The 27569-nt window shown below is 41.0% G+C and overlaps 1 protein-coding gene across 1 annotated transcript; it reads right to left on the bottom strand.

Annotated features, from left to right (window-relative positions):
• Positions 1–12805: 12805 nt before the first annotated feature.
• OTULIN (OTU deubiquitinase with linear linkage specificity) lies at positions 12806–24746 on the bottom strand. Its single transcript, XM_084510356.1, has 8 exons — positions 24566–24746; positions 23925–24236; positions 21406–21482; positions 20483–20577; positions 19141–19284; positions 17289–17414; positions 15733–16002; positions 12806–14454 (listed from the first exon to the last, which is right to left on the bottom strand). The coding sequence occupies exons 1-8, from the start codon at positions 24622–24624 to the stop codon at positions 14260–14262; spliced, it is 1278 nt and encodes a 425-aa protein (XP_084366482.1). The 5' UTR covers positions 24625–24746; the 3' UTR covers positions 12806–14259.
• Positions 24747–27569: the final 2823 nt, after the last annotated feature.

Here is a 27569-nt window from a genome sequence, read left to right as displayed (position 1 = left end):
ATGCGAGTGTCGCTGCCAGGCGGGTCCCTGTGAACGTGCTTTCCCCTTCCTGCCCAAAGGGATGTCCTCAATTACTGTAAAATGGCTTAGCTGGCTCCTCTGCAGGACTGCTCCTGAAATTGCTATCTGTGTGATGGATTATGAAATTACAGACACCTGATAAGTTCCTGCTTCAGAGAGCCAGAGCGTGGTCACCTCAGTGAGTTCATGTGGCGGCTTAGCCTATCCAGACTTTATTGAGAATTTCTGAACTATAGAAATGAAGTGACAATAAAAAGAGGAACAAAGTTGATCTGCATCCCACATCTTAAATTTTAGACCGTGGGAGAACATGCCACACAGCAGGAAGTAAAAGGGACACTGATAAGTTGTGGGTTGATGTTCCTAAACCCTTAATGCACACCTAAAATTGTGTTAACTTGTCCGAGCTTTCCTTTTGCAGACTTAGCTGTTGAGAAAACTATTTTCTTTTATCCTCCCCTCTCACACTTACCAAGCGATGGACTCGATGAAACAGGCTCTGCATGTCCTGGCCAGTGCTTGAGGCTGCGCGGGCACATCAGCTGGCTCCCAGGCCTCCCCGTCCCTCTTGCACGGCCGCCCGGGGTGCGAGCGCTAAGTTGCCTGCTCCTTAGCTAGAGCTACACTGGGCGAGAGGATTGGGTGAGTAACAGAAGTCTTTTGTTTCCTACTAATTTTTGCTGCTAAATATTTCCCTTGACCGGGAGAGATTTATACCTGGCTCTTGCTCGGTTTTTGCCGAATCGTGGCAGACAGACAGCAGCTGGAGACAGAGGGTGAGCTGCTGAATGCAGCGCATTCAGGACAGGCCATGGCGCACAGACAGGAGTCTTTTGAAGGGGAGAGCTCCTTTTTTTGTGGGCTGGCGCCTTGTGCTTAAAAAGAAGGGTGAAAGGATGCTTTCAGGCCAAGGCGCTTGGAGCGGGCACGGCCATGCTCTGGGCTGCAAGGTGCGATTCTGCAGGGTGTCGGGGGGCGTCCTGCACCCCGCTGCCCACAGACGGGTCCTTGGCAAAATGCAGGGCAGGGCGGGGACTGGAAAGGCAGCAGCATTGACTCCGTCTCCCACTGGGGTTGTGTGGATGTGGTGCAGTCGGCAGGGATTTGAGTGCAGCTGGGTGTTACCTGAGCATAGTTTCAGTAGCCATTAGTGTCTTAGAAAGCCATGCATATATATATGTATATATATCTTATATATATAAGCGTATGTATATGTGTGTGTGTGTGTGTGTGTGTGTGTATGAGAGTTTTATGCACATATTTTTATTACTGGCTGTATATAGTTTGTTGGAACAAAGATTCAAGCATAAACATCTTAATGATGGACTAATACTAGGCTGTGTGAAAAATTGCAGTTTCAAGCTACATGAAAGAGTAATTTCAACAACCTTTCAACGGGCACAATACCAGTAAGATAAACCAGGATTTCAGTCAGTAAGCTAAAATGGGAAAGAAGGGGAAAACTTGGAAAAGCTTATGGATGTGGCATATCCAGCCTAAAGCCAACAGCATGGTGTGGAACACGATTGATCAGCAGAAAACAGCAGAGCAGTGACTACTGACATATAACTGCACTAGAGAGGAACCGAAGGGTGAGAAGTAACGTGTAAATAAGACACAGCTTTTAAGTATTTTGGTTTCTGAGAGTGGAGGAGTCCTCAGTGGAGTATGAAAACGTCTTTGAGGATTATTCCAGCAGAAATAAACCAATATGCCCGTTTTATGACATGCAAAGAGGAGGCTTTACACTTCTTACTGGATCTGAGTAACTGGCAGTAACTGGGCAACTGGGCAGATGTCACCCAAACATTGGTTAAACAAAGAGGAAATCATCACAGTTTTCGTATTTGGTATTTCCCAAATTCCAGCCTAACTATGTGCACGTGCAGAATGTGGTATTTGCAAGCCAGGGCAAGGTCCCTCAAGCAGCACCGGGGCAGGCAGGCAGTTTTCAGCCTCCTGCTGGGTGCTCGCAGGAGGGTGGCCTCCACGCTTGCTCTGCAAATGTGCAGCAGCACACTTTGTGGGACTGCCTGCTGGTGCAGCCTCATGATATGAGGCACATACGTTAGTTAGCTCAGGAACAAGCTCAGGCCAAGCGTGGGCTTGACCTACAAGAGTGTGACAGAGCAGAGAGAGGATGCGGGCTGCCTAGGGAGCTGGGGCTCGGGTAATCTGGGGGCAGCTTGTGTGGGTTTACTTCAGAGATGCAAGTTCACGTTTTAGTGCGCGGATACACTCGTCAGCAAAATCATTGCCAGACTTCTTGATGATTTGCACATTCTGAACAAAAAGGCCAAAGACAAAATACAGGGGCAGAGAGCTGAGCTTTAACCTCAGCTTGGATCACGTACACAAGCAGAAGGGCATGTTTTCTGCTGCTTGTGCAAGTTAACTCTATGGTTAAAGAGGGATCTTACATCTCAATATGCCATAACCAAGGTGTTCACGCTCAGTCAGTAGAACAAAAAGACTGTGGTGTATTTTTAGGTGCTTTTTTGTCTTTGCAACCACAAGGGGAAAATTTTCCTTGGCATTACCAAACCTTGTCACTGCTCATACCAACTTGTTAGTTTTAGCTCATCATTTTTTTTCTCTCATTCCTAGTTCAGCATCTTTGGACTTTTCCTTATTTCCTTCTGAAGGCTCCTGCTAGGTTTATTTTGTCTATAGGCGTTTTGAGAAGAAAATTGTAATCTTCATGCTGAATGTCAAGTAATGCAGTGATTAAAAAGTAGCTTAAAACAAAACTTTGTTGATGAACTGTTTTTATTTTTCATTTGCTAAGCTGAAAAGGAGAGTCAAGAAACAGAAGGAATTGGGGGGTGGTCTTTATTTAAAATCAAGAATTAACAGAATTAATTCAAGTTCACTACTTAACTTGGGCCACTTTTCGTCCTTCTAATGATTTCATAGCACCAGGATCCCAACTCTTACAGCAAAACTAGCACTGCAGCCTGCGATAGTTTGAAGCAATGACAAGTGTAAGACAATGTATTTCAAACCTAAAAATATAGCCTGATGCGTTGGAGAGACCAATTAACAGAGACGCTCTATTAAGTTTAAAATTCAGCTGGACTTGAGCAACCTGATCTGATGTCTAAAATGACCCTGCCTTGGGGTTAGATAGAAGCTAGTAAGGTCCCTTCATCTTAAGGGATTTGAGACTTTTCTTTCTTTTTTTTTTTTTTTTTAGGGTTTCGGTTCAGGGCTGAGAAACTGTGCCCACCAGGGCTCTACAATGCAGATAGCTAAGCCAAAATCTGAGCTTCACAGATTCTTCTGCAGATGACAAAACCTTCATGTTGCAGAGCCAACTTTAAAGTACCCTCCTACCCTTTGGGAGCCCACAGTGAGGGCAGAGCAAAAATAAGCTATTGTATATGCAGACAAAATATTTGAGTACTGCACTGCACTTTTACAATTAACTCTCTAAATACAAAAGCCTGAAACCAGCAAGCAGCTGCATACATCACGTTTCCTCCTATCCCTCTTTTCATGTGCATCATTCAGCACAATAAAAAAGCTATCCCTTCTGATAACTCCCCTTTGCAATCAAGGTAATGCAGAGTAAATACATAAATTTATGTAATAAAACAGCTTGGCCTATCTACAAATGAGAGCACATAAATCCCCTCTTAAGAAAGGATGTATTTTAAAATTGAAGCAACAGCTTTATTCATAATTCAGCAAGAACACAAGAGAAAAACAAAACAAAAATTGAAAAAAAAAAAAAGGAAAAAAAAAAAGCGCATTAGCTTTTAAAGAGTATACTGCCTGGGTGGAAAGCAGAGTATGTGTATGCATACAGAAAACAGAGCATGAACTTTTTAGTTTGCTCTCCAAGACAGCACTAATGTAACTCTGCTTTTATGCGCTATTACAATAAATGAAGAGTCCTTTGTAAGTTGTAATGAAACAATTAGTATGCTAGAGGCAATAAATTTACTGATTACTTAGATTAGCTGATTTTATTCACAGATCTTGCAAATGCCTCAAAATCGCAAAAGCTCCAAAAAGCTGAAGGTGCATATGCATTTTTGTAGGTGACATGAACAAGCTTTTCTAAATAAACCTAATCACTATTAAAATAACACAGTTCGAAGCATGCTTCACCTACTTTAGGTTTAATAAAAATCTACGTGCACAACTCTGTATACTATTACAAAGCAAACGCACAAGGGGGGGACTCAGCCTGTGCTTTTAAACCGAACAGCATCTCCCACTGCCACCATAAAGGTGGTCAAGCTTAGACCGTGTCAAGGTTTGGTCATTCAGAGCATTGGCCTCACTGCTCTAATATTTTAGATCAGGTTTTGGTGTTGCTGCCTCTGCCTTTTTTCTTGAAGCCAAGAGCCTACAGCGGGTTTTTGGTAGGAGGCGCAGGCATGGCTGGAGGACCTCAGAGCTTGCCTGCCAAGTGGGAGGGTGACCCGAGGCAGGAGGCACAAAGCTCCTTTAGAAAGATGCTGTCGGATGGGTTGTCATTCCACCAGTACCAGTGAGCTGGCAGCAGCGATCCTCCCTAGAGCTGGCTCTTCCAAGGGGGAAAAAATAGACCTTGCCTGTTGCTGACGGACATGGAGATGGGACTGAAGCCAGTGTCTGATCCCCCAGTGCTGCTTTTATTTGTGCTGTGACGCTGGCAGCGCATCTTAACACCATGAGCAGCAGAAATCCACACTGGGGACCAAGGGCTTTATTCGGTTTGGTGGGATAGATGGAAATGCATTTTAACAGTGCTTGGGCAGCACAGCCTAGCAGCCTCCCAAGCTTTGAGAAACTCTTGTTTCGGAATCTATATTGGACAAGAAGTTTCTGGAAGTGCCCAAGGAGGAGCATGAGTGAGTGAGTGAGTATGGAGGAATGAGTGACAGAGCCTGTGTAAGTGGGGAGAGATGGCTGCTAACAAATGACTGAGATGTCTTTTTGAAGCACCACACACTTGGCATTATCCTGCAAGGACCATACGAGTGGGCAGCCAGAACTGTGACTCCTTCATTCGTCATCTTCAGTGAAAAGTTCACTCACCTTTAAAGTTCCCAGGCAGCATTGCTGGCACTAGATAGAACTGAACTTCGTAGTGCTAGGAACACAAAAGACTTTGTCACACCTTTTGCAGTGGATGAAGAAGAAAGCTTCATGCATCCTACTCTCCTCATTGTCACATATTTGAGCAGGGCCAGCCACAAGGTCACTCCAGAAAGAAACTCTAAAGCTGAGCAAAACTTACAGGGCAGAGTAGAAGATGAGAACTATTTTGTCTTCACAGCAGGGAATCATCTTGGAGGAGAGCCAGATTGAATACAAGTACCCCCTAGAAAGTATCTCAAAGGAGATGCCGTTTCAGAACAGAGGCTCAAGATGGCTTTGACCACATCGTGTGAGGTTGAAGACTGCATCAGTTGTAAAGTAATAATAACAAGGATAGCAGGTTCTCTGATCTCCAAGAGATGCTCTAAGGATAGGATTTATTGATGCTTGTGAAAAATGCTTGGATACTGCAGGGAACAGAGCCACATAAATGCCTATTAAACTGATACTTGCATGTTCTAATTGTGCCTTTGGGTTCTCTAAAATTGACTTGTTTTTGGTTTCATGGAAATACTTCAGAAATTGGGAGTGGGGAGCAGTGTCTTGAAGCAGCATCCTAAAAAAGGGCAGCACAACATCTGAAGATCTTTGCTCGGGAAAGAAGGGGAGAATGTTTGGGGGCCTCGTGTTTTCCCCACCAGACCCTAGACCCCTATTCTGTAGGACAAAGTTTTGTTCTGTTCTTGGCAGGTTTGCAACGTAGAAAGAGACAAGAGCACTAGCTGGCCACCTTTTAGGGAATGCTGTGTTTGCACTGGGATTAAGGCCAACTTTGCATAAAGCAAAACCTTTTCCTTTTCCTTTTTTTTTTTTTTTTTTTCTTTTTCATTTCCTTTTTTTTCTCATCTTCTTTTTCTTTTTTCTTTTTCATTTCATTTTTTCTCATCATCTTTTTCTTTTTTCTCTTTTTATTTTTTTCTTTCTCCTTCTCTTTCTTGTCTCTCTCTCTCTCTTTTTTTTCTTTTTCAGTTTGTTTTTATAATTTGAAGGTATATCTGAGAACTAGGCAGATGGATATTCCACCTTAGAGGTATCGCTTGCTTTTCATTTCTTTCTGAATATCTTTCACTATCAGATTCAGATTCTTTCAGTGTCTTTCAGGATAAAGCAGTCTTTATACAAAGCAGCGTTCCTCATAGCAATCCTTGACTATTTAAACAAGTCAATTTTCCAAGGACTGTATGTGTCAAGTCAGAGCACTATTTGGAACTATAGTACAGGGATCCTAGATTTTAAAAGAAATGTTACCTCATGCATCATTTTCTGTCATGCTTACAGAATTCCAACTGATTTCTTTCAAAATAAGCATTGTTTTCTGTAAGTTGTACACCTACTAAAGCTACCAGTTTGTTTTTTTAACGGACATTTTGCTTTGCTTTAAACATGTGGGTTTTCTGTAAACTCTAAAGAAACCAATGAAGGCAAAAACTTTGTACATTTTTAAATGACTGCTATGGTCAACGGTATAAAAATACGTGTTGCATTAAAAATGAGTGCTGTTTATGTATTTAACAGAGATGTATGTTTTTGCATTGTTAAAAAGAATGTCCTATGCTTTCTTTTTGGAGGGGGGGCGGAGAGATCTGTGCTCCAATACTGTCCAATAGCTTTCATATTCTAATTACTTTAAGTAAAGTTCTAACAGTTTGCATATGATTCTGATTGCTTCTGTGTTATTAATTCTTGCAATCTAACATGGTCTAAAATACTCTTCTCATGTGGAACAAGCAAAATACACCTCCTGGTGAGAAATTAATTCAACACACAAGATGTTTTTGAACCATGAGTGTGATGCTGCCAACTGTAAGGCTTTAACTTGAAGTTAATGAAATCCAAGGGTATCCATAAAACAACGCGGGACAAGCTCTTTATTTCTACAAAGCCTCCATGACTTGCTAATATGGAATTTTCATGGTCAGGCATGGTGGTGGGGCTTTGCTCACACCTGTGGCTGAGTACCAAGGACTCTGCTGCCTCTGTTGTCCTCATGCTGGGCCACAAAACGCCCAAGTTATGTTTTATTTTCAACTTTAGGCTGCTCTGGGCAGCAGCTCTCTGTGGGGTGTGCACTGTCTCATCCGCAGTGCGGTTGGGAGCGGCAGCTGTGTTTCACCAGGTCTTCGGTGTGGGGTGGTCCAGGGAGCCCTCAGAGGCCCCTGCATGGGCTGGGGACAACGTGGCTGTCCCTTCCTGCTCTCCTGCAGCTGGCTGGTGACACCCTGGCTGAAGGAAGGATCTGCTCGTATCTGTTCACATTCCTGCCCACGGCCAAGAACACTAAGTAGAGCCAAGAATATAATTAGGGCATCTAAATCAACAAAAGATAACTCCCCGAGGCACTCATTAGCTGCTGGCACCCACCACTGCCTTCCCATGGCCACTTGCAGAGGGCATGGCCTGACCTTGCCCAGCTCTCCCTAAAGAGAGGGCTGGCCTGGCAGGAGGCCATGCTAGAAATTAATTAATTAAGTAATTAATTAAAGAGGGGAGCAAAACGTTAAAATTAAGGAGAGGAGAAAGAAGGCGGAGGACCCTCAGGCAGAGCCACAGCACTTCCAGGCCCTGGTGCACCACTGGCACCAGCCTGCCCTCCTGGACAGGGCAGCACCCCACGGCTTGCAGGGACAGGGCTTAGCTGCAAAACAGGTACAGGGTCACTGCCACCCTGCTTGCTCTGGAGATTCAGATTTCAGCAAAAAGTGAAGCAACAGGCAGTCACATGCCGCGAGTCTGACTTTTTCCAACTAAGCTTTCTGTTTTCGAGACAATTCGGCTTTATTTCTCTCCCTCTAAGCAAGAAAGGGTCAGGCTGTAAGCATGTGAAAAGTAAAATGTACAGTATGGTGTCAAACAGCGTAACTAAGTCACCTTTGTTGCTTGCTGTCTTGGAAATCTCCTATCAGTAGATCGTCCTCTCTGCCTTCTGAGAGCTGGTCTCTGCCCTCACTGCTCCCTGACTGTTTCTGCACTGATAATGAGGACAATTTGCTGTTCTCTCAGCGTGGTAATTGTACCCAGGGTTAACCCAGGTTATTTCCCCAAAGGGCACAAACAGACCTCAGACAAGGGTCCTCAACCATGGGCAGGTGCAATGTGGACCCAGAACATTTTCCACCTTCTTGCTGCATCCCTTTAGCTTCCTCACGCCTTGCTGCACCCCCCTGCAACACCACCAACCCCCTGGCAGTGCAGTGGTAGTGTGCTGGGGGCTGGCGAAGCATTCATCTCTCCAAAACCCTTCCATGTCACAGTCCGTACCATACAGCATTTGCTTCTGTGTCTCATACTCAATAATAAAAGGAGGGCAGACAGGTCAGGAGAAGGCTTCTCTGCAGAAGGTCTGTAATGTAAGTGCTGCTGAAAGAGGATCTGCTGTGCATGGAGGAATGGGAAAGGGCTCATTATCACAGACAAAAAAGTCCCAGAAATGAACAGAGGTTTGACACAAAGAGAACAACTGCAGTCATCTTTTGGCTGGGTTTGTATGAAACAGAACTGCTGAGTGATGTACTACGCAACCAAGGCAAACACTCTCCTGGTCCCTGTGACATGGCAGAGGTACCAGCAGGAAGGGAATGCAAAGCCTAGAAATGGCTACAGAGGAAGGTAGTACCTAGGAGAATGTCAGGCAGTCATTAACTCCAAATAGGCTGTACTGTAGCTGTGAAAAAGTGAACCTTCTTCCTCTGTCACTTAAAAGAGGTGACATCTTACCATGTCTTATCACAGAAGAATATCTTCCCAGCAGCTGGAACCAGTGATCACAAGCCTACAATCAAAACAGATGCTTCTGTGCCAAGCCCACCTACCACTATTATTCACACGTCAACCACAGTAGCATTTCTTTGGAGAACTATGAATTTCAGTGCCAAGCTTCGCCAATAGCAATGCAGTCCCTTCTGTACAAGAAAACCACCTTCACAGCAACTGCTCTTAATGCCTTTTATCCTGGCTCCTCACAGAAAATTTCCCTTTGAATGTGCCATGAACATAGACCACTGTTGCCATTCTCCATCTTCCCCTTGCAAAGGCAGATGCACTGGGATAAAGCACGTATGGGATGGGGAGATGTAGCAACACCTGGACCTTTCATTTGGGTGTCTTATCATCAGATGATTTCAGAAGCCATCAGAGTTTTGCTTAAAACAGCCTTAAGCAGTGCTCCAACTTAACCGGCCCTTCCTTTCCAAAATTAGGTTTCCAGCTACCTAGTACTTTTAAAAAAGCACTCAGTCATTTGGGTTAATTAAAAGAGGATTTTTGATTTCAGCATGATTTGATGAAACAAAACTCAGCATGCCTGACTGAGGGAGTAAATCAAGCAAACACCATGGAAGCACTTGACAGTCTAAAAGAAATGAGCCAGCTACTAAAAGCAAATATGCAAGCACCATGTGCCAACGTCCTGCGGCAATACCTTGGGATATGCAGGAGGCCAAGTGATGTTCCACCTGGGTGTTTTCTGGGCTGGATGGAAAATGTGAATCTGAGACACACAGCAAGAGACAGTATGAGTACAGCCTGCCACTGTGCAAGGGAAGTTAACTGTTAAATCCCCCAGATATTTTTTTCCTTGTTGTTTTGGTTATTTCTTTTCCACTTTCTTACCAGCTCTGTTAGTTTAAGCAGGTCAGCAATGGCTTTAGATGAGCAATGTTTTTATTGTGCTTTCTGCCCCCCTTTTCCCTCAGCAATTTAAATTCAAAATACATGCTCAGGTGGGAGAGCAGAAATTGCTGTTAACTCCCGCTTGCCAACTTACTGAAAGGAACATGCTCCTCCAAAATACAAGTGCTCTCCTGATGCAGTTAATTACACCCCAATACAACTTTGAACACAACTCAACTTTGACAAGAAGCAGAAAAGCTTGTGAAGTGAGCATGCTGCAGGAGTGGCAAGAAGCAGGCTCTCACCCAAAGGCTTTCTTTAAGCTCTGTACACTGCTCTTTGAACAAAACACCCAGACCTTTTGCAGTAAAACAACAGCCAAAATGTTACTCAAACTTTATTTAAAAATAACAACAACAAAAATCCACCCAAAGAAGGGGCTTTTAGTAAGAGCTTGAGTGAAACAACCACAGTTCTCTCATGGCCCATAAGTCTGCAGATTGTACACCCTCCTTGCTGTATGTAATTTGTAATTTCTTGTAACCTATCATACTAAAATAAATAAATAAATCTTTCGATGGCAAGTGCTCCACCTCTGAAGGTATAGCCGGGTATAGTTACAACCCTAAGTCTAAAGCAGTGTTTTATATTTACCACAGTCAGCTAGATTTTTTTTTTTTTTTTTTTTTGTATCTGCATTTCAGGAATTAGGAACGACACAGGTAATAATAGAAGAGTGTTATCATATTTCTTCCTGCCTGGCACATATATACAGAGAAATAAGTCCCAAGTGTCAGCTGTAGGCCAGAAAGTGAGTATTTTTGGTGACTGGTCCGTGAAACAAAGACTGTGGAAATTGAGAGAGATGATGCTAGTTTTGTTACTATTAGAGCAGCTTTTCCTTTTTTATTTTTTATTTTTTAAGTAAAAGGTAGGTTGGTTCACAACATATCTAGCAAAGAAAATGCCTGAATTCTGTCCCATCCCAGAAAGTCACAAAATCTTACAGAATCATCAAATTCTAGAAAGGTGAGATCATAAAAGCACATAATAGTACCTACCACGCGCAGCCTGTGTGAAAGCATCGTCTGTGTGAAATGAGGTGTCATATTTTCATCCGAGCCTTGGGCAGACTGGTCTAGGGTGTCAGAATAAAAGCTTGGTGCTGAAGAGACTGTGCAGGGGCTACCTGACATAGCCTGATAGAGGCAGCCACTGCAGCTGTTGCCCGCTACAACAGCCTGAATGAAATACATCGCTTCAGAGACCTCCTTGGCAGGTGTGTGAAAACAGAAGGAAAAAAAAAAAAAAAAAAAAAAAAAGAAGTATTTCCAAAAAGGCTGCAAAGCTGGGGAAACAATCCTCTGGAGGAGATGACTGGCAGTGACGTTCGATGTTCCACTCCTTGTCAGTATGCCGCAACACTCACTTGACTGCGCTGATAAAACAGTTTTTAGGCAGTACTGCCTAGATCCTCAGTGGCTCAAAGCATTATGTGGTTCGTTGCTTTTTTGGCATCCTGTTGGCTTGAACAGAAGTCAGGAACAGAAATAAGGGTAAGTCTTCAGCACTGATGTGGACATGGGGAAAAGAGGCTAGACAATCACCTTCCTCCAAGAGGCCTCTACCATGCTAAACATTCCCCATGTCACTTTTAGCTCTGTGGTTAAAAACATTTTCTTTTCACTTATCTTGATTCTCCTCCTCAACAAATTTATAAATGGAAATGCTCTTTGCATCTGTCTGACTTAAAGCCTGTTATTCGATGTCATGGCACAATTATTCATCGAGGGGCAAGCTTCCAACACATGTTCCCTGTGGACTTCCACCACTACCAAAAAAGGGAGCATTCATAAAGCACATTTGGTCATCTTAAAACATTTTCAGTCCCGTCCTGCCAACTGGCATACTGGGGGAACAAATGTCAATCGCAGACAGGAGACAACAAAATGCAGAGCGCGCACAACTGACACAACTATTAGGGACATCGGAGCACGAACAGAGCTATGCACTTGATACACGGTGCAAGAGCTCCCTCTCCCTGCTTGCTTTAACACTTACAAAGGGTTATTTAATCACATTTGCCACTCCGGTAAGAGACAAGCGACCCCTTCCTCTCCCTCTCCTTCACTAGCACCTGGTGGTAGGGCTGTTGCTGTCCTGCAGAAACAAATCTGGCCAGGATTTTGTCAGTTCTGACTCAACAACCTGCACGAAGCTACAGTCCTGAACCGAGCACGCCTGCACCTCCCCAGGCAGCCAGCTTCTGGGGTGAGCTCCTGCAGGGCACCATCAGGCTGGTTTCAGCACCAGCTCCTCAGAGCTGCACCAAGCCTCCGCTGTGCTGTCCTGCACACTGCAGCTCCATTTCGGTACAGCTCTGTCCACAGCCAGTGGTCCCCACGGTAAAACACAAAGCAGAGCAAACCTCAAGATCATCTGGACTGCTTCCTGCGGCACACTGACAGCACTGTATTATTTATTCCTAAAATATGCATGGAAAATATAAAGCAACTGCTTTTCTAGTGTTTGTTATCTAATTTCCTCAGGAGCAGCATAAGATGTGTAATGGCGTACACATACCTTGTGCTCGCTCCTGCAGTTCTTGGGTCAATGTTCAGGCCAACTATGTGAATTGTTTACGTACATAACACCTGCAAATCCAGCTCTTAAAAAGCCTTGCGCATCATACTGCTCCAGCTGTATGACAAGGATGTGTTTGCAGAGAATGGTGCAGTTGATTAATTTTGATGTTAAAAAAGTGACAATTAAAAGACACCAAGATTTAGATTATTTCAGTTATTTAAATCAGAAGTGTAACTATCTTACCAGTTTATTAAGTTAGAAAAGCTACTTTCGTTTCCCCCTTCAGTGTTACTTGGATAACAGGTTGTGGGTTTTTTTTCCTCCTCTATCCATAAGCAAGCAGCAAGCCAATAATTACTTGTAATTACATGTATCACTACGTTCTGCAGCTTTCAAAATGTAAATAATCAGAAAGAGGACTTCAAAATTAAAAATAAAGATAAAAAAGATAAAAAGCTAAGGACAAAAAAACAGGGCATGAAAGAAACAAACAAGATACTGCCAGATAAATTTATTTTGCTTTTCTTGTAGCTCCCAGAAACTTTTCTGGAACAGACCAGGCTAGTTGCTTTGCAATGCGAAGTACAACCAACACCAAATACATGACAGACCACATTAAGATGCACTTAAATAACATTTTAGAATGCAGTGGATACACATTCTCATTATCTTTCACGATAAATAAAAATTAATACATCAATTTTCAGTAGAACCGGAAGATTTTGAAGTTTTGCATATCGGTTCCTCCAGAATAGTTGAATAAAAAGCAGCTTTTGTAATCTTATCCCTTTTATATAAGACCTTCCAAAAGAAGCCAGGTGATCTGTGTACAACTGGCATTTCATCAACCTCACACTTCTAGTACGAGAATCATCTGTAGGGCATATTTCCACTTTAAGGCTAAGGTTGTATTTATTTACTTTTAGGTATGGCAGCACATGACACATTCTGTATTCTTTCAGCTGAAAGAATTTTGAACAGAAAGCAGAAACACAGAACCTCCTACCTGCTCCTCCAGCAAGCGGAGAAGTCACACCATAAGTTTACTTCCACATACAGCACTGCCTTTGTGAATTAAAACCCTTATGTCCTCCACACCAGTAAAGCTTAACATTACAGAAACAGTAACATTAACAGACACCGACGTTAGTGGGCATGTGGTGGTCACCTCCTGTCAGCTATTGTAACCAAGGACAGAATTCTGTGTCAGTTTTGAATTCATCACCTGTTAACAAAGAGGGTCTATACTGCTTTATCATCAAGTCCCACTGCCACAATCCTCTCTAGGGGCTAAAATGGAAGAGCTCTTCATTTTCAGTGCAACAAATGTCTGGCTTCTAAATGCAATATTCATGTCTGGAAAAAACTCCAAAGCATTAGGAAACTTTAAATAAGCATCTCTTTTACGGCATGAAAACCATGGTAGATGTAAAATTCCAACTGCAAAAGAATTATACTGCTTCCTGAGACCCAAGTTTTACACAAATTGCTTCTGTGCAGCACCACAAAAATCAGTCAGGACACTGTCAGCTTACTGATGAATTTAAGCGTCTAGAAAAGTTCCTCATTACTTCAGAGAGCAGAAGTCAGCTCATCTCCTACTACAAAGCCTCACGCATCTTCTTAAAAGAAAGAAGTCTATAGCTTTTGCATTTCTATTCAGAGTACGCCCTTCAAAATAAAATAAAAATATAATAAAAAAAAAAAAAAAGATTGCAGACGTTTCCATATTTTTACCTTTTTTTTTTTGGTAGCAAGCCATGCTTCCAAAATTTTTACTCATTTATTCTTAGAATGGAATCTGTTTGATATTTTAGTTCAGATGTAAACTTCTAAAACAAGGGTTTCAAGTTGTTGCAGATTTAACAACACAGATTTCATCATCATCCTGTTTCAAAACAGCACTAGAAACCTCAATAAGCACAGGTGTGTCTGCTAAAAATCTCTTCCTTATAACTTAGTTTCTTGGCACATTCTGACTGGAATATTATAGTGTCTGTCATCTTCAGTTATGAGAGTCACCACAGGCCAGTCCTCCTCTGGGTCATTGGGATAAAGTGTGATGAACTCATCCGTACTATACTTATACAGCCGATACACTTGGATGGTGTACTGCAGAGCATAGGCGAGGAGAAACATTTCCACCTACATTGGAAAAAAGCAGAAATACAGCGTGTCAAACCAAACATGGATTTACAAGATATTGCTTATAAAAAAATACTAATACTGATTGGATATCATTTTAAAATATGAGAAACGTGAATGCCTGTATGTGAGCACCTCGAGTTCAGTATCTTGATCGTTAAAGCCATTCATAACTTGCTGCATACATAGCTCTGACAGTGCCTTTAACATAGAGCTCTTCAGGTGCGAAATTGTCACAGTAAGATACAAGTCCTCAGGAAACACTGGTTTATACAGAGAATCCCATTTCCCTGCTGCCGTGAGCAGGAAGGAAAGACAGTCTCTCATAGGCATACGCATCCCATTAAGTCACTAAAGCAGACAAGGACCGGCTTCAGGCAACAACCCTTTCCCTCTCTGTGGGTACTCTGAATTTCTAGCCAATAAACAGCAGATGGAAAGCCCTTACAAAGCCCGTAGATATCAACGGGAATTCAGAAGACTTTTCCAGCTTCTTCCTCTATCTTCTCTACTACAGTGACAAGCATACCCTGTCCTATATAACAATTTACAACAACAAATATTACCGAAATACTTAGTCAGCATAGAATTCTGCAACAGTACTTACGGACCAAAGTGGACAGCAAAAACATCACTGCTGAAAAAGTCACCACAGTCTCATCTTTGCAAGTCATCAGCTAATTCAACAGTAGTAGCAACCTGTCTCATCTATGACAGGGTTACCAGAGTTTTAAGCCAATAAACATAAACCAAACATAATGCTCCCATGCTCTTAGTGTTTTTAAGCTACTGAATTTAATTGCTGTATCATGTGGATTTTTAAAATGGATGTTTCTACAGTCTTTAAGACTATTCATCTCATTAACTGCTAGGTTTTGTTCTGGGGTGCTTTCATGATATGCATATCACTTCTGCAACATAAGAGGCATTAGAGCCATTAGTTTATCAGAACCAGCATGTCTATGTACTGCACACGGTCTTCATCACTTGAGTGTTAGCTTTTATCATATTTTTAAAAAGCTAAATTAACAATTAAGAGACTAAGACAATTGCTACTATTAATAGAATATCACACTTCCAAAGAATGATGTTACCCAAGCGTCATTGGGCACAAAAGAATCAGCATTTAGAAGACTTTTACAGACTTTTTGTACGAGCAAAAAGTTCTATTATATTTTTTGTCTAATGAAAGATCAGACTAACAAAAGCTGGACAATTTCTTAAACCACTGAAAATTCCAAGCAGAAAAATAACATTGTAAAAACAATCTCTCCTTACTTGTTCGAGGCCTCCGCTGTGACCTATTTGGTTCAAGTGATTATGCATTAACTGACAAGGGTTGCTGGATGTATCCCGTGCAAACAGTAACCATGAGAAAACAGGAACTCTCCTTCCATTTTTATCATCATTGTATAACTCAATGGCTGTGTTAAGCATCAAAAACTTCAGAGCTTCATACAGACTGTACTCCTCCTCTTCATTTTTAAACAATTTATCACATGCTTCTTGTTTCTCAATAGGACCCTTGATTTCACTTATATACTTCCACTGTTAAAACAAACAAACACACAAACACAACACGTATCAATAGCCATCACTGTGCAGGAGCTGCAAAAAGCCACTTGTGAATCATCAGATATTGAGCATACGCACTCAGAATTTAATTTGAAAAAGGCTCTGTGCCTTTTTAAAAAACATCCTAGAGAATTCCCACAGCTGTAGGTCTGTCAAGGTCAAGCTGGGTTAGTCTGTTTATGTGTTAGTCCTTCACAAGAGCAAAACACGGGGAGGTTGGAAATTGTTACAAGGTGGCAAAATACATTGTCAAAAGAGAAAGGCAACAGGCTCTTTGTTTCCTGTCATAGATCCTGCATTTTTTCATACTCTTTACATTTCAGTTATTCAGAATGCATATTTTCGTGTTGGGTTTATGTGGCAAGGTTTTGGCCGTGGGGAGCTACAGGGGTGGCCTCTGTGGGCAGAGCCCAGCAGCTGCCCCATGTCAAATCAGAGCCAGCTCCAAAAGGGACCTGCTGCTTGCCAGAGCTGAGCCACTGAGCGACGTTGGGTGGGCCTCTGGGAGCGCAGGTTGAAAAAAGGGAAAATCCTGCTGGGCAACAGCAGCTAGGAGAGAGTGAGAAAAAGCCCTGCAGACCTCTAGGTCTATGCAGGGACACCCTGTGGTATGGAGCCGTGTGGGAGCAGTGCTTGAAGACCTGCTGCCTGTGGGCAGCCCCCACAGGCTCAGTTGTGGAAGGACGGCATCCATGGGAGGGACCCTGTGGGGAGCAGGGGCAGGGAGGGACCGTGGAGGTGACAAAGCATCAGGGACTGACCACAGCCCCCATCCCCCCTGTACCACTCAGGTTGGAAGGTTGAAGAGGTGGATAGGAATAAGGTGGTTTTAGTTCTCATTGCTCTAGACCATTTTTAATTGTTAATTGCAATAAGTTAATTTTCCCCATGCTGAGTCTGTTTTGCCCATGACAGCAGCTGACAAGAAATCTCCTTGTTCTTATCTCAATCCACAAGGTTTATCATATTTTCCTCCCTGTTCTGAGAGAGGCTGTATATTTCTTGGCTACCTGTGCTTGTTAATCCAAAACTAAATTTAATTCCAACCTGCTTGGATGTAGCCTACAAAATATTCTTTAAAAGTCTCTGAAAATGAGAATATGCATAAACACTCAAATATGAATAACTGAAGAGTTTTACATAGATTCCAGAGTTTCAGAAGGCCAGGGAAAGGGGCAAAATGTGGCTAAGTAATGCACTACTATCAACACAATTATTTTTCTTATTTGCAAGTGACCACGAACAAATACTTTTCCAACCTTTTTCCTTAGTAGCATTAAATATTCTTTTATTTCATCACTTATTTCTCCCATCTTCCTGCCTAGTTTCTGTTTTAGCTGCCACTGCTTGATCCAGTCATATTTGCTCAACAAGTTCTCAGGAAGCTGGAAGTAGACAAAAGAAAAGGCAGTTTAAGTCAAAAAGTCTTGAGAGAAATACCACCTTACACATGAATATATAGGTATAGATATGATACAATATATTTTTCAGCTTAAAATGATTGGTTTTATGTTTTCCTGAATAGATGTGATGCTATTACCACAACTGAACACAACTGGCTGGATAATGGTCACAATACTGGTCAACTGCTTACTGTTCCCTCATCTAACCAATACATAAGCAACAGAAAAAAAAAAAAATCACCTGAAGTTACTCAAGGTTTGTTGGTTTTTAAACTCCAACTGCAGAAAACAGTGACTGTGTCTGAAAGTTTCCCTGAACCAAGAGCAGAAGAGGTTAAAGAGATGGTAACATCCACCAGATAAACCAGAATTCTTTGTCAAGTGTGAACTACGTAGTCCAGAACATGAGAACTGTGTTTTGTTTTGTTTTTTTTTTTTCAGGGAACATAATTGGAACACAAAGTTTCTTGTAAGGAAGAGAACAACCTGAAGATGGCTCCCCGGGGACGTGGTCACAGCACTGAGCCTGTCAGAGTTCAAGAAGCTTTTGGACAACACTCTTGAACACATGGTCTGATTTTTATTTATTTATTTATTTTTGGTGGTCCTTCAGGGACCCAGGAGTTGGACTTAAGGATCCTTGTAGGTCCCTTCCAACTCAGATATTCTACGATTAGCTGATGCATAAAATCATACTTTAGCCTCAGAACAACCTTTTGTACTGCTCACATGCTACACCAGCTCACCTAAGAGCTTTTATGCTCCTCTTGAAGGATACACTGGCCGTGGAAAACTTTTTATGATGTACTGCTGCAGTATGAAACATTTCACAGAAATATTTTTATCAGTAATTAAACATCAGACGTTTTTGTAACGATAATGATCAGAGTAAGAAATTTTAAAATGGCACAGAGTTATACAGAAAGGTGATAAGAATATTACCATTTGATCTTGAACACTGGCCTACAACCGAGTGTGTCAGAGGTTCATCATTTATATTTCTAGCAGCAACCTGGTAACTGGAAACTTACTCCCCTGAAGCAGGCCACTTTCATATAGGCAGCTTCTTACATATTTCTTCCATATTCAATTAGCACCAACAGACTTTGTTGACACAAGACAATTTTTAGAATATTTTTCTTCTAGTCTTAACAAAACACACTGGGTTTATCTATCAGTGCTCCAGAAGGACTATTCCTCATGTCAGATTGGAGTTGCTCACATACGTACGTTAACTAACATTCAAGACACAGGTTGCATGCATTCTGAAAAGCCTGCAGCATCCAATTTGTTAACCCAATTTCTAAAGAAAACATCTATGGCACACAAAAATAGACGGCGATTTTAAAAAGATATTTTTCCAGATGTGCTTAGAATAAGTTCTCTGTAATTTTTTTTACTGCCAGGTGTTTTAGGGAAAACCTTTCACTGCCATATTATATGCACTAAGAAGAAATCAAAATAAAGACAGGCAAGTTACATTACAGTCAGCATAATAACATTCATTCATTATACCTTGGAAACTATGTTGACCTGGACTCAATTCCAGGTTGAAGCTATTGCTATAAATCTACAACACAACTGAACACTACCACTTTTTAGTTTAAGCAATATTAAGGAGTGAGCATGTAACAGGGAAATAAAACGTTAAATTTATCCAACAGGCTAGAACCAACAACCCCTACTGTCTGATCTGTTTGACACATACCTTAGTAAAATCCTCACTCTGCAGCCAGGTTGGTAGCTGAGTAGATTGACTTAGTGCCTGGAACAGAGTTGCTCTGAGAGCACAATAGTTATCACCACGTACTCTCCTTATTGATGCAAATTTCTGAGCAACTGCTTCATATCCCTAGGAAAACACAAAATCCAAATAACATGAAAGCATCAATAAAACATTTCAAGGTACCAAGATATTTCAAGGCACTGGTATCATAAAATGTATTAGAGTAGGAACATCCAAATGAAAATGATATGCTTTGAAAGTTCATATGCTTGTATATCAAACTATGCTTTGAAAAAATACTTTCATAGTTCTGCTGAATAACAAACAAGAAACCAATGAAACTGAAGTAGATAACTGGTTGTGGCATTTCTTTGACTACACTGCAGAAGCATCCTTGAGATGTGGGCAGCTAGCCTACTTAGGTTTCAAATAAAATCCAAACACACACATGAGAATGTAAACCAAAAAACACAGCATGCTTACAAGACGTTTCAGCAGTAGTTTACGTCGTTTTACCCAATGCATGTCACATGTAGCTTGCTTTTGCCTTAGGGAAAATGTGTGTTTATACTGAAATAGCTTGACATGTCTCAGCACATTTGTCCCCTCCCTGCTGTTCCCAGACATATATGTGTAACAGGGCGCAACAATGAAATGCAAATTCTGAAGTTTAATGTGTCTCTACAGCTCATTTAAGATCCAGAGCTCTACATCTCTATTCTTACTAACCTCTTGAAGATGACACATGGATATTTTGATTTACACAAAGTATTTCAGGTTAATTCATACATACCACTAAGTTCCTCACCCAACTCCCTTTCAAACAAAGAAAAGAACACTGAAACCAGTCTTCTTTATTTTATAACATCCTAGCTCAAAATTAAATTAAAAGTGTCCAAAACTTATGGAAAAAAAGATTAAGGAAAATTTAAAAGAAAAAGCCTGATCCTCATCAGCTCCCCATCTTAAAAACAAAGTCATTCACCTACTTCAGTTACTTTCCTTCTGCAAAAAAATTTGGCCAGCTGCTCTGCCATCTCAATAGTCCTTGTGATTACCATTTCATGTCAATAAACCAAATTTAAGTTGAAAACAGTAACGAAGAACAGTCTAGGGTTTTTATTTTAATATGAGTATCCTTGCCAAAAATACACTTTGAACAAGTATGAACCATCTTCCAGTTGTTAGCCACTTCTATGACTAGACATTGAAAAATATTGCTATTGCATTTTCTGTTTTAAATGTCTTTCGGAGAGGAAACAATCTATGGAACACAGAAATACAAACAATAAGCCCAATAAAAATAAGAAAGTATAACTTATACTTTTCTCATCCTTTTCGCTACTGGTGTATTTCCTCTCCATTCTTTTCTGCAATACTCCATGATATCCATTTCGGGTGCAACACTTGGTTTATATTCTGTCAATATAGAATATGCAAGATTACACTGAGGAGATCTGTGAAACAGAACAAGATAGAAAAAGCAATATGACTTGCACTTCTAAATACATGCTATCCCTTTAAAGTCACCTTGGTGCACAAAGAGACTGGCAGCATAATATATAACTACTATGTAGCTATTAGTATTGTAGCCAGAAAAAAAAGCCGTTTGCTCCGAGAATGACAAGTGAACAAAAATAAGGACTTAGTTCAACAAAACAGAGAACACTCTGCTCCTGTCTTCCAAAAATATTAACTGACAAAGAGAGAAATTAATAAGGTACTCTTCGTTATCTTAGCAGAGAAATCAGAGAAAAAATGTTCAGCCAAAGTTTCTCCTCTTCTTTCAGAAGCTATAAGGCAGAAAGACAACAGGTCTTTCTGAACATACTGGGAAGAAAAAAATATGGTTTTCTTGGAATCCCAACAGCCTTTGCTCCAAAACAAATAGGAGTAAGGTTATCAGGGGTGCCCAGCAACAGATGGTTCTGTAATATCTATAAATCAGTAATTCTTAAACACAACAGTCATAACACAGGCTGTATCAGCACTTTCCAATGGATTCACATTCTCTCGTAAAGTAACAATAGAAACAAATAAAAAATATGCAAAGAACAACTAGATTTCCGTAAAAGTGATCTTTTTGTGAATTAAAAGTGTACAATGTAATCAGTCACAATAAGTAACTTCTATTGCACAGACATTCGTGCACAAAAATCATTGGAAATGAAGGTCTTGAATCGTTACAAATTAGTGCTAGTTAATTGTAATGCTGTAATTGAAACACCACACAAAGTTCAAACATACCTGAAGAACTTGTCTTGCAACCAAGTAGCATTTTCTCTCTCTCTATTTCTTCTGCATCGCGATACATGTCCTCCTCACTACAATAAAATTGACACGTACATCACATAACAGCACAAATCTTGCTGTAACTTACCCCTCTTTATCACCACAGGCAAACACCTACGTCTTTCTCCAAGTACTATATCAATTTCATTTGATTTCCTTCTTACACATTTGCATAAGACTCTTATTTATGACACCAACAGTAGTAACGAAACTATTGGAATTCCTCTTCTGCTGGTTCTATGGAGATGACAAGAGTGCTAAAGCCCCTTTATAATTGTACTTTTTACAAGTTAGCAAACAATAAAAGCCAAAATGCCTTATTAATCTGTATACACAAATACTGCAACCTGTGCATGCAACTAAAAACATATTACCCACAAGAGCTTTATATCTCTATTCCACAGGGGCTGAACAACTTGCATATTCTGCTCGTTATTAGGCATCAGAACATCACGATAAACAGCAGCCAGGTATTTTCAGCTGGTTTGAATGGTACCAACTTGAAACAAAATTCACAACCAGACAAACGTTTCTGCCATAATATAAGCTTTTGCTTTTTGGTCGAAGCATGCTGTCTTAAGAGTTAAGAGTCTCCATGTGAAACTATATGCACATATTCAGAACTCAAGTTACAACCACAAAGGAGGAAAAGATGGCCTGAAAGCACATCGTTTCTGTGCACAATCCAGTGTTATCAAGAAGAGATCTCAAATCTGAGGTGTGACCATGACTGCAAGGAATGGAGGCTCATGCAGCATTCAAGAAAAAAAGACACTAAGTCACACACTCCTCTAAACTTGATTGGACAATAATAACACCTAATAAACTTTTGAAAATAAGTTTCTTCACAGCTAAAATACTTGGAAAAAAGTATATCACCAAACATATCACTAATTCATTTAGACTTACCACTAACAGGAGAAGGTTATATTGAAAGCTTGTATTTTGGAGAAAGTACATGTGCAAAAAAAGTGTAAGATTATTATTCGATGCCCACTACTACTGGTGATTTCTAACATGTTACTCAAAACCCCAGTTTGCCTGCAAAAGACAAAAAAGAAATAAAGGCAGTGACCCTGCCTCATCTTACACAACGGAAGGAGGACAAGCAGTTAGGAAAACCACAAGGACAGGCTGTGTGTAGCCAGGTGGTAAGTTACTCTCATTAAATTTTAAATAATACATTGGTAAATCATGCCTCTGCATTTCTTTATTTCCAAATTAGCTTTCTTATGAAGGGAAAAAAAAAAGTAACATTCCTATCCCATTTGCATATATTTCCCTTGAGAACAAGACAAATGTTCAACATAAAGACAAATACAGGTTGATACCACGAAACTGTCACCTACAGTGCAGTCCTGTGAAGGTGCAGTTTAGTTTTTACTCAAATTTCCAACCTTCAACTTTCAAACTGGGTCTCCTGGACGCTCAAATAGCTGCTTGAAATCTGATGTGTAACAATACTAAAAAACTATAACTTAAAAACAGAAACAATAGATTTAGTCCCTCATCAGAGACCACTATCTGCTGAGAAGTCTCACAGATACATATCCAAAGTCCTTATCCTTGTAACAGTGTGGTATTGGACAAACCTTAATTTCTACACCAGATCTCATTTCTAACCAGAAATTCAGGGCCAACAATGCTTGTGAAGAGTTTCAAGAATACTTGATTACCTTGTAAATACGAATTAAAAAATAAGAACTTGTTACCCAGCAACAAGAGTGATCCCTAGCATAGCTTATATACAGGCTAAATGCAGTATGAAATATTTAAACTATAACACAGCAGCCTCATCCTCTGAGCACAAGCCTGCTTCTAGAAGGGATCCAGTGGGACTGGGGGGAGCATTGCTTTGGGATACAGCCTTGAATAGAATTTATTGAATAGAAATTTAGATTACTAAGAGAAAATAGTGGTCATCTTGGTCAACTGAGGTCAAAGAAGTTTGATGTAAAATTAGCAGTGTGATATTTCCTCCTGCAGATGTTACTGTTTTCCTTCTGGGAGTTGATAACATAACATTAGCAGTTTACTTGACAGCTAACACCCAGCATAAACAAAGCACTGCAATTTATCTGAGCTGTTGTGAAATCAAGGTAGCTAAGAGGTGCAATCCATCTGCACAGACACTTTCATTTCAGAGAAGGGCGCACATCTTTGCATCGTTCTAGCCTAGTGATTATTCAGGTAAGCAAACCTGTGGAACCAAGAACACAGGAACTAAACCCTTTCCCATTAATCATCACAATATTTGACAATAGTGAAAATAACAGATGGAAAAGAACAATTGAATGAAAAAATGAAAAAATTAGAATGAAATAAGTTTGGGATAAACATACATCTTTGACTTCAGCCTTATTTCTTGTAAGGCACCAACTCATTGGAATCTGTGAAAGTGCATTTCTTAGCAAAATTTCATAATTCCTTTTTTTTTTTATGGCAAAAAGATTCCATATTAAAAAAATCCTCACCTGTCCAGAGATATCTCCATCGCTGAAGGATTACAATACGCAGGTAAATACATTTCACAATTTCTTGAAGCATCCTCCTCTGCTGCAAGCGATGTAGTCCTACTCATCTCCTCAGGTCCCCCAGTGCTTCTGCGTACACATTCTCTCCTCCTTTCCGCTGCAGATCGCCCTTTCTGCTCGGCAGCTGCGTTTGCTGGGCCGGGCTCACCAGGAGGCACCGCAGCTCCCCCGCCGCGCCTCGCCACCTGCGGCTGCTCCGCCCCGGCTGCACGGCTGCGAGGCTCTGCCATCCACCCCTGGAAGCTACCCTGGCTTTGGAGAATGCGGACACACGTCAATTTCTCATCGCGGAACAAAAGCACACGTTTTAAGAAAGTTGCGATGTTTGAATAGTTAACTTATGCTCTGAGCATTCAGAGATTACTTATATTATCTCAAAGGGGGGAACAAAATCCAGAATAACGTGGTAACAGCACCCGAGCTATTTCCAAATTGCCCTCTTCACTTAAAAGCCCTTTATCCTTCAACAAAAGACTTTATTTAAGCCCTTCCGCGCCCAGCTCGCAGCCGCCACACAGCCTCCCCTTCCCCGCGCCCTCACGCCCCTCCCTCCCCGCCGCCATCGGCCGCCCCCCCCTCACCTTCCGGGCGCCCCGGAGCCCCGCGGAGGGCAGGAGGCGGCCGCCCGCCCGCCGTTCATGGCCGCGGGGCCGCCCGCGACCCCACCGCCCGCCTACAGCAGCCGCCGCCGCCCGCCCGAGCCCTGGCCCCGCTCCGCCACCGCTCCCGCCCCGGCCACCGCCATCTTCGGGGCGGGCGCCGCTGGAGCGGCGTCATGCGGAGCGCCCGGCCGCCAAGATGGCCGCGGCCCCGTGAGGGAGGAGGGGGCCATGCTGGGAATCCGTCCCTCACGGGCTGAGTGGGGCTTCCTCCCCTCCCAAAAAAGTGCCAAGTAAAGGCTTGCCGTCACGCGACGTGAAAGGATTTGCGTGAACCTTCCCTTACAGCTTTTAAATACACTGGGGGAGCTGCGTTCCAGTTGTCAGATGCCCCCTGTAAAATGCCAGCACTGTGAAGGTGGTGCACAGATAACAGCCGTCATATGGAGTCTGTCAGAGGCAGGAAGCACCTCCTCCAGAACATAAATAAATAAATAAATAAACATTGATTCAAGCCTAGACCTTGATGTCAGGGTGTGTTTTTAATGACCCTCTCTCAATACAAAGCCGTACGGTATCAGAAATCCTTGGCCTTAGCACACTGTGCGGCAATCAAAGTTACAATACCTGTTACTCGGTTAAGTATACCAAATACTATTAAAAACAAGAAATATTCAGAACAGTAAAAAGGTAGAAAAATCATAGATTCATAGAATATCCCAAGTTGGAAAGAAACTGAAAGGATCATCAAGTCCAACTCCTGAGTCCCAAAAGGACCACCTTTGGTAGAAAAAAGTCCATTTAAGTGAGCATTTTGGAGGGACTCCACCTTGAAATCAGGACCGGAAATGCCAAGGGAAAAAATATTTATTTATTTATTCATTCATTCATTTATTTTCTTTCAGCAATTCATTTTTCCTCACATGAATATGCATTCTCTGTGTAATGCTAAGCTATGCTAAAACTGGGGAAAAATAACCACAAGCATTCTGACAGGAGGTTAGGTAGTAATTAAGACCTATAGAAAGACAAAATGACAATAAGCAATTTGCAATGTTAAGCACTTTTAAGTCACATAAAACTGATGGACATTTCTGTAAAAAAAAAAAAAAATAATAATCCTGTTTCTTTTATTATTGAGACACAAAGAACTATCATGAATGTTTGAGAGGAGAAAAAAAAAAAAAAAAAAAAAAAAAAAGCATTACCTTTTTTTTTTTTGTATTATTTTTTTTGAAACACTGCTCTTCTTTTCCCAGATTAAATCTGTGCTGGATTGCTCTTGACAATGATATCTCCTTTGAAAAATGTTTTTCTGTGAACAACTGTTTGACCTACTGCTTTGACTCATAATGCATTCTTGTTTCACATTGGGCATTTGAGAATTACTCCTCTTCCAACAGCTAGTCCACTTGAAATGTACCCATTTCCTGTGTTCCTTTAATTAAAATAATCTATATTGAGTAGCATTTAAGAGTCATTACAGCTGGCTGTCTTATAAGTCTTTTATTTATTTTGCATTTAGTATTTATCTGCTTACAGATGTGGTTTATGTCAATCACAGAACTTTTTCTTTTCTTTTCATCACAAAAAGACAAAAATTAAATCCCCAGAGTAGTCATGTTCCTGATAGAACTTTGTGTTTGCATTAAGTGAAAAAAAATCCAAATGTAATCACTGGCTGAATAAATAAATTCAATAGAAAAGTCCACTCTCTCCACCTAATGGAAAACAAAAAAACAACTGGAAAAAGTTAATAATCTTCAAACTAGGTACGTTCTGTAGTTGAATTGATAAAGGTAATTCAAGAGAATATTTGTCAATTCAGTCTTTATGTAAAATACTAAGCATAAGGTTTCTGCCTCTTGTCAACTACATATGACAAGCATATGTAAAATTTGTTATCTTAGCAAAGGTATTTTTAGGTTTATCATAGGTAGACAGTATCTGGAAATAACTGGAATTTCCATGACATTTCACAAACATGTGGCAAAAGAGCTGTGTATTAGTCATTGCTTTCCAAGATCTAGAGATTCAAAGAATAACTTTGTCTTGCATAAAGCCCCCCCTTCTCAGGGGCTGAATACATTAGCAGTTGAAGAGGGTGGAACAATACAAAATAATTTAAAGTTGAAGGAAATAAAAACAGGTATAATGAACCTGCAGTACGAATTTGTATAGCATATGCCTAGAATACAGTATATTAAACACAGCAACACATTTTTTTTTTATTTTTTTTTTAACAAGTACCACCAAGTTCAACACCAAAAGGGCTTGAGTGCAAAGTCCTGAAGTTTTCTTCCATGCGAGACCCTTTTGTGTGTGTGTGTGTGTGGTGTTTTTTGTTGTTGTTTTTTTCAGGATGCAGAGCCTCTACATTGCAGGCACAATCATTTCTGTCAGCCTGTCCAAGCAGGCATCCTCTAAACACTTTCTAACATGTATATTTATTTTTTAACTTGGTGAAAACTCAGTATCTATTATTGTTAGTGAGACCGATGCCAAGAAAAGATTCCAGTCTGCCTTAATTCATGAGTTCATTTATCCATTTAGATACCCTGTTTGTTTTCTTCACTCTAGCTCTCATTTTGTGCAGAAAGAATAAACTTTGATCTTCTTAACTTTGGACTGTTTGTTTTACTGTATTATTTTTAACCTTCTCTCTCTCCCCCCCCCCCCCCCCCTTTTTTTTTTTGGCTTGTTATTTTCAGAATTTCAGAATTTACAGTTGTACAGAATCCTTACAGCTGCTTTTGTTTGAATTTCTGCATTATGAAACTTGTTTTTGCTCAAGGACGATTTATGTAAATAACTAGTTCCAACAGGTTATCCTAGATGATGTTCTTTCTTTGAGGCTACTTGTTTCCATTCAGTTTGGTTTGTATTCTTGGCTTTCTTTTGTTGCCAAGTCTTGCTGATCCCTTTAGCTTTGCATATTCACTTTTTATTTGAAACTCTACAAACATGCACAGTAGTTTATCTGTCC

This window comes from Aythya ferina, assembly GCF_964211825.1.
Source record: "Aythya ferina genome assembly, chromosome: 2".
NCBI lineage: Eukaryota > Metazoa > Chordata > Aves > Anseriformes > Anatidae > Aythya > Aythya ferina.
The sequence above is the reverse complement of the archived record's forward strand: the minus strand, read 5'-3'. Positions and strand labels throughout refer to the sequence as shown.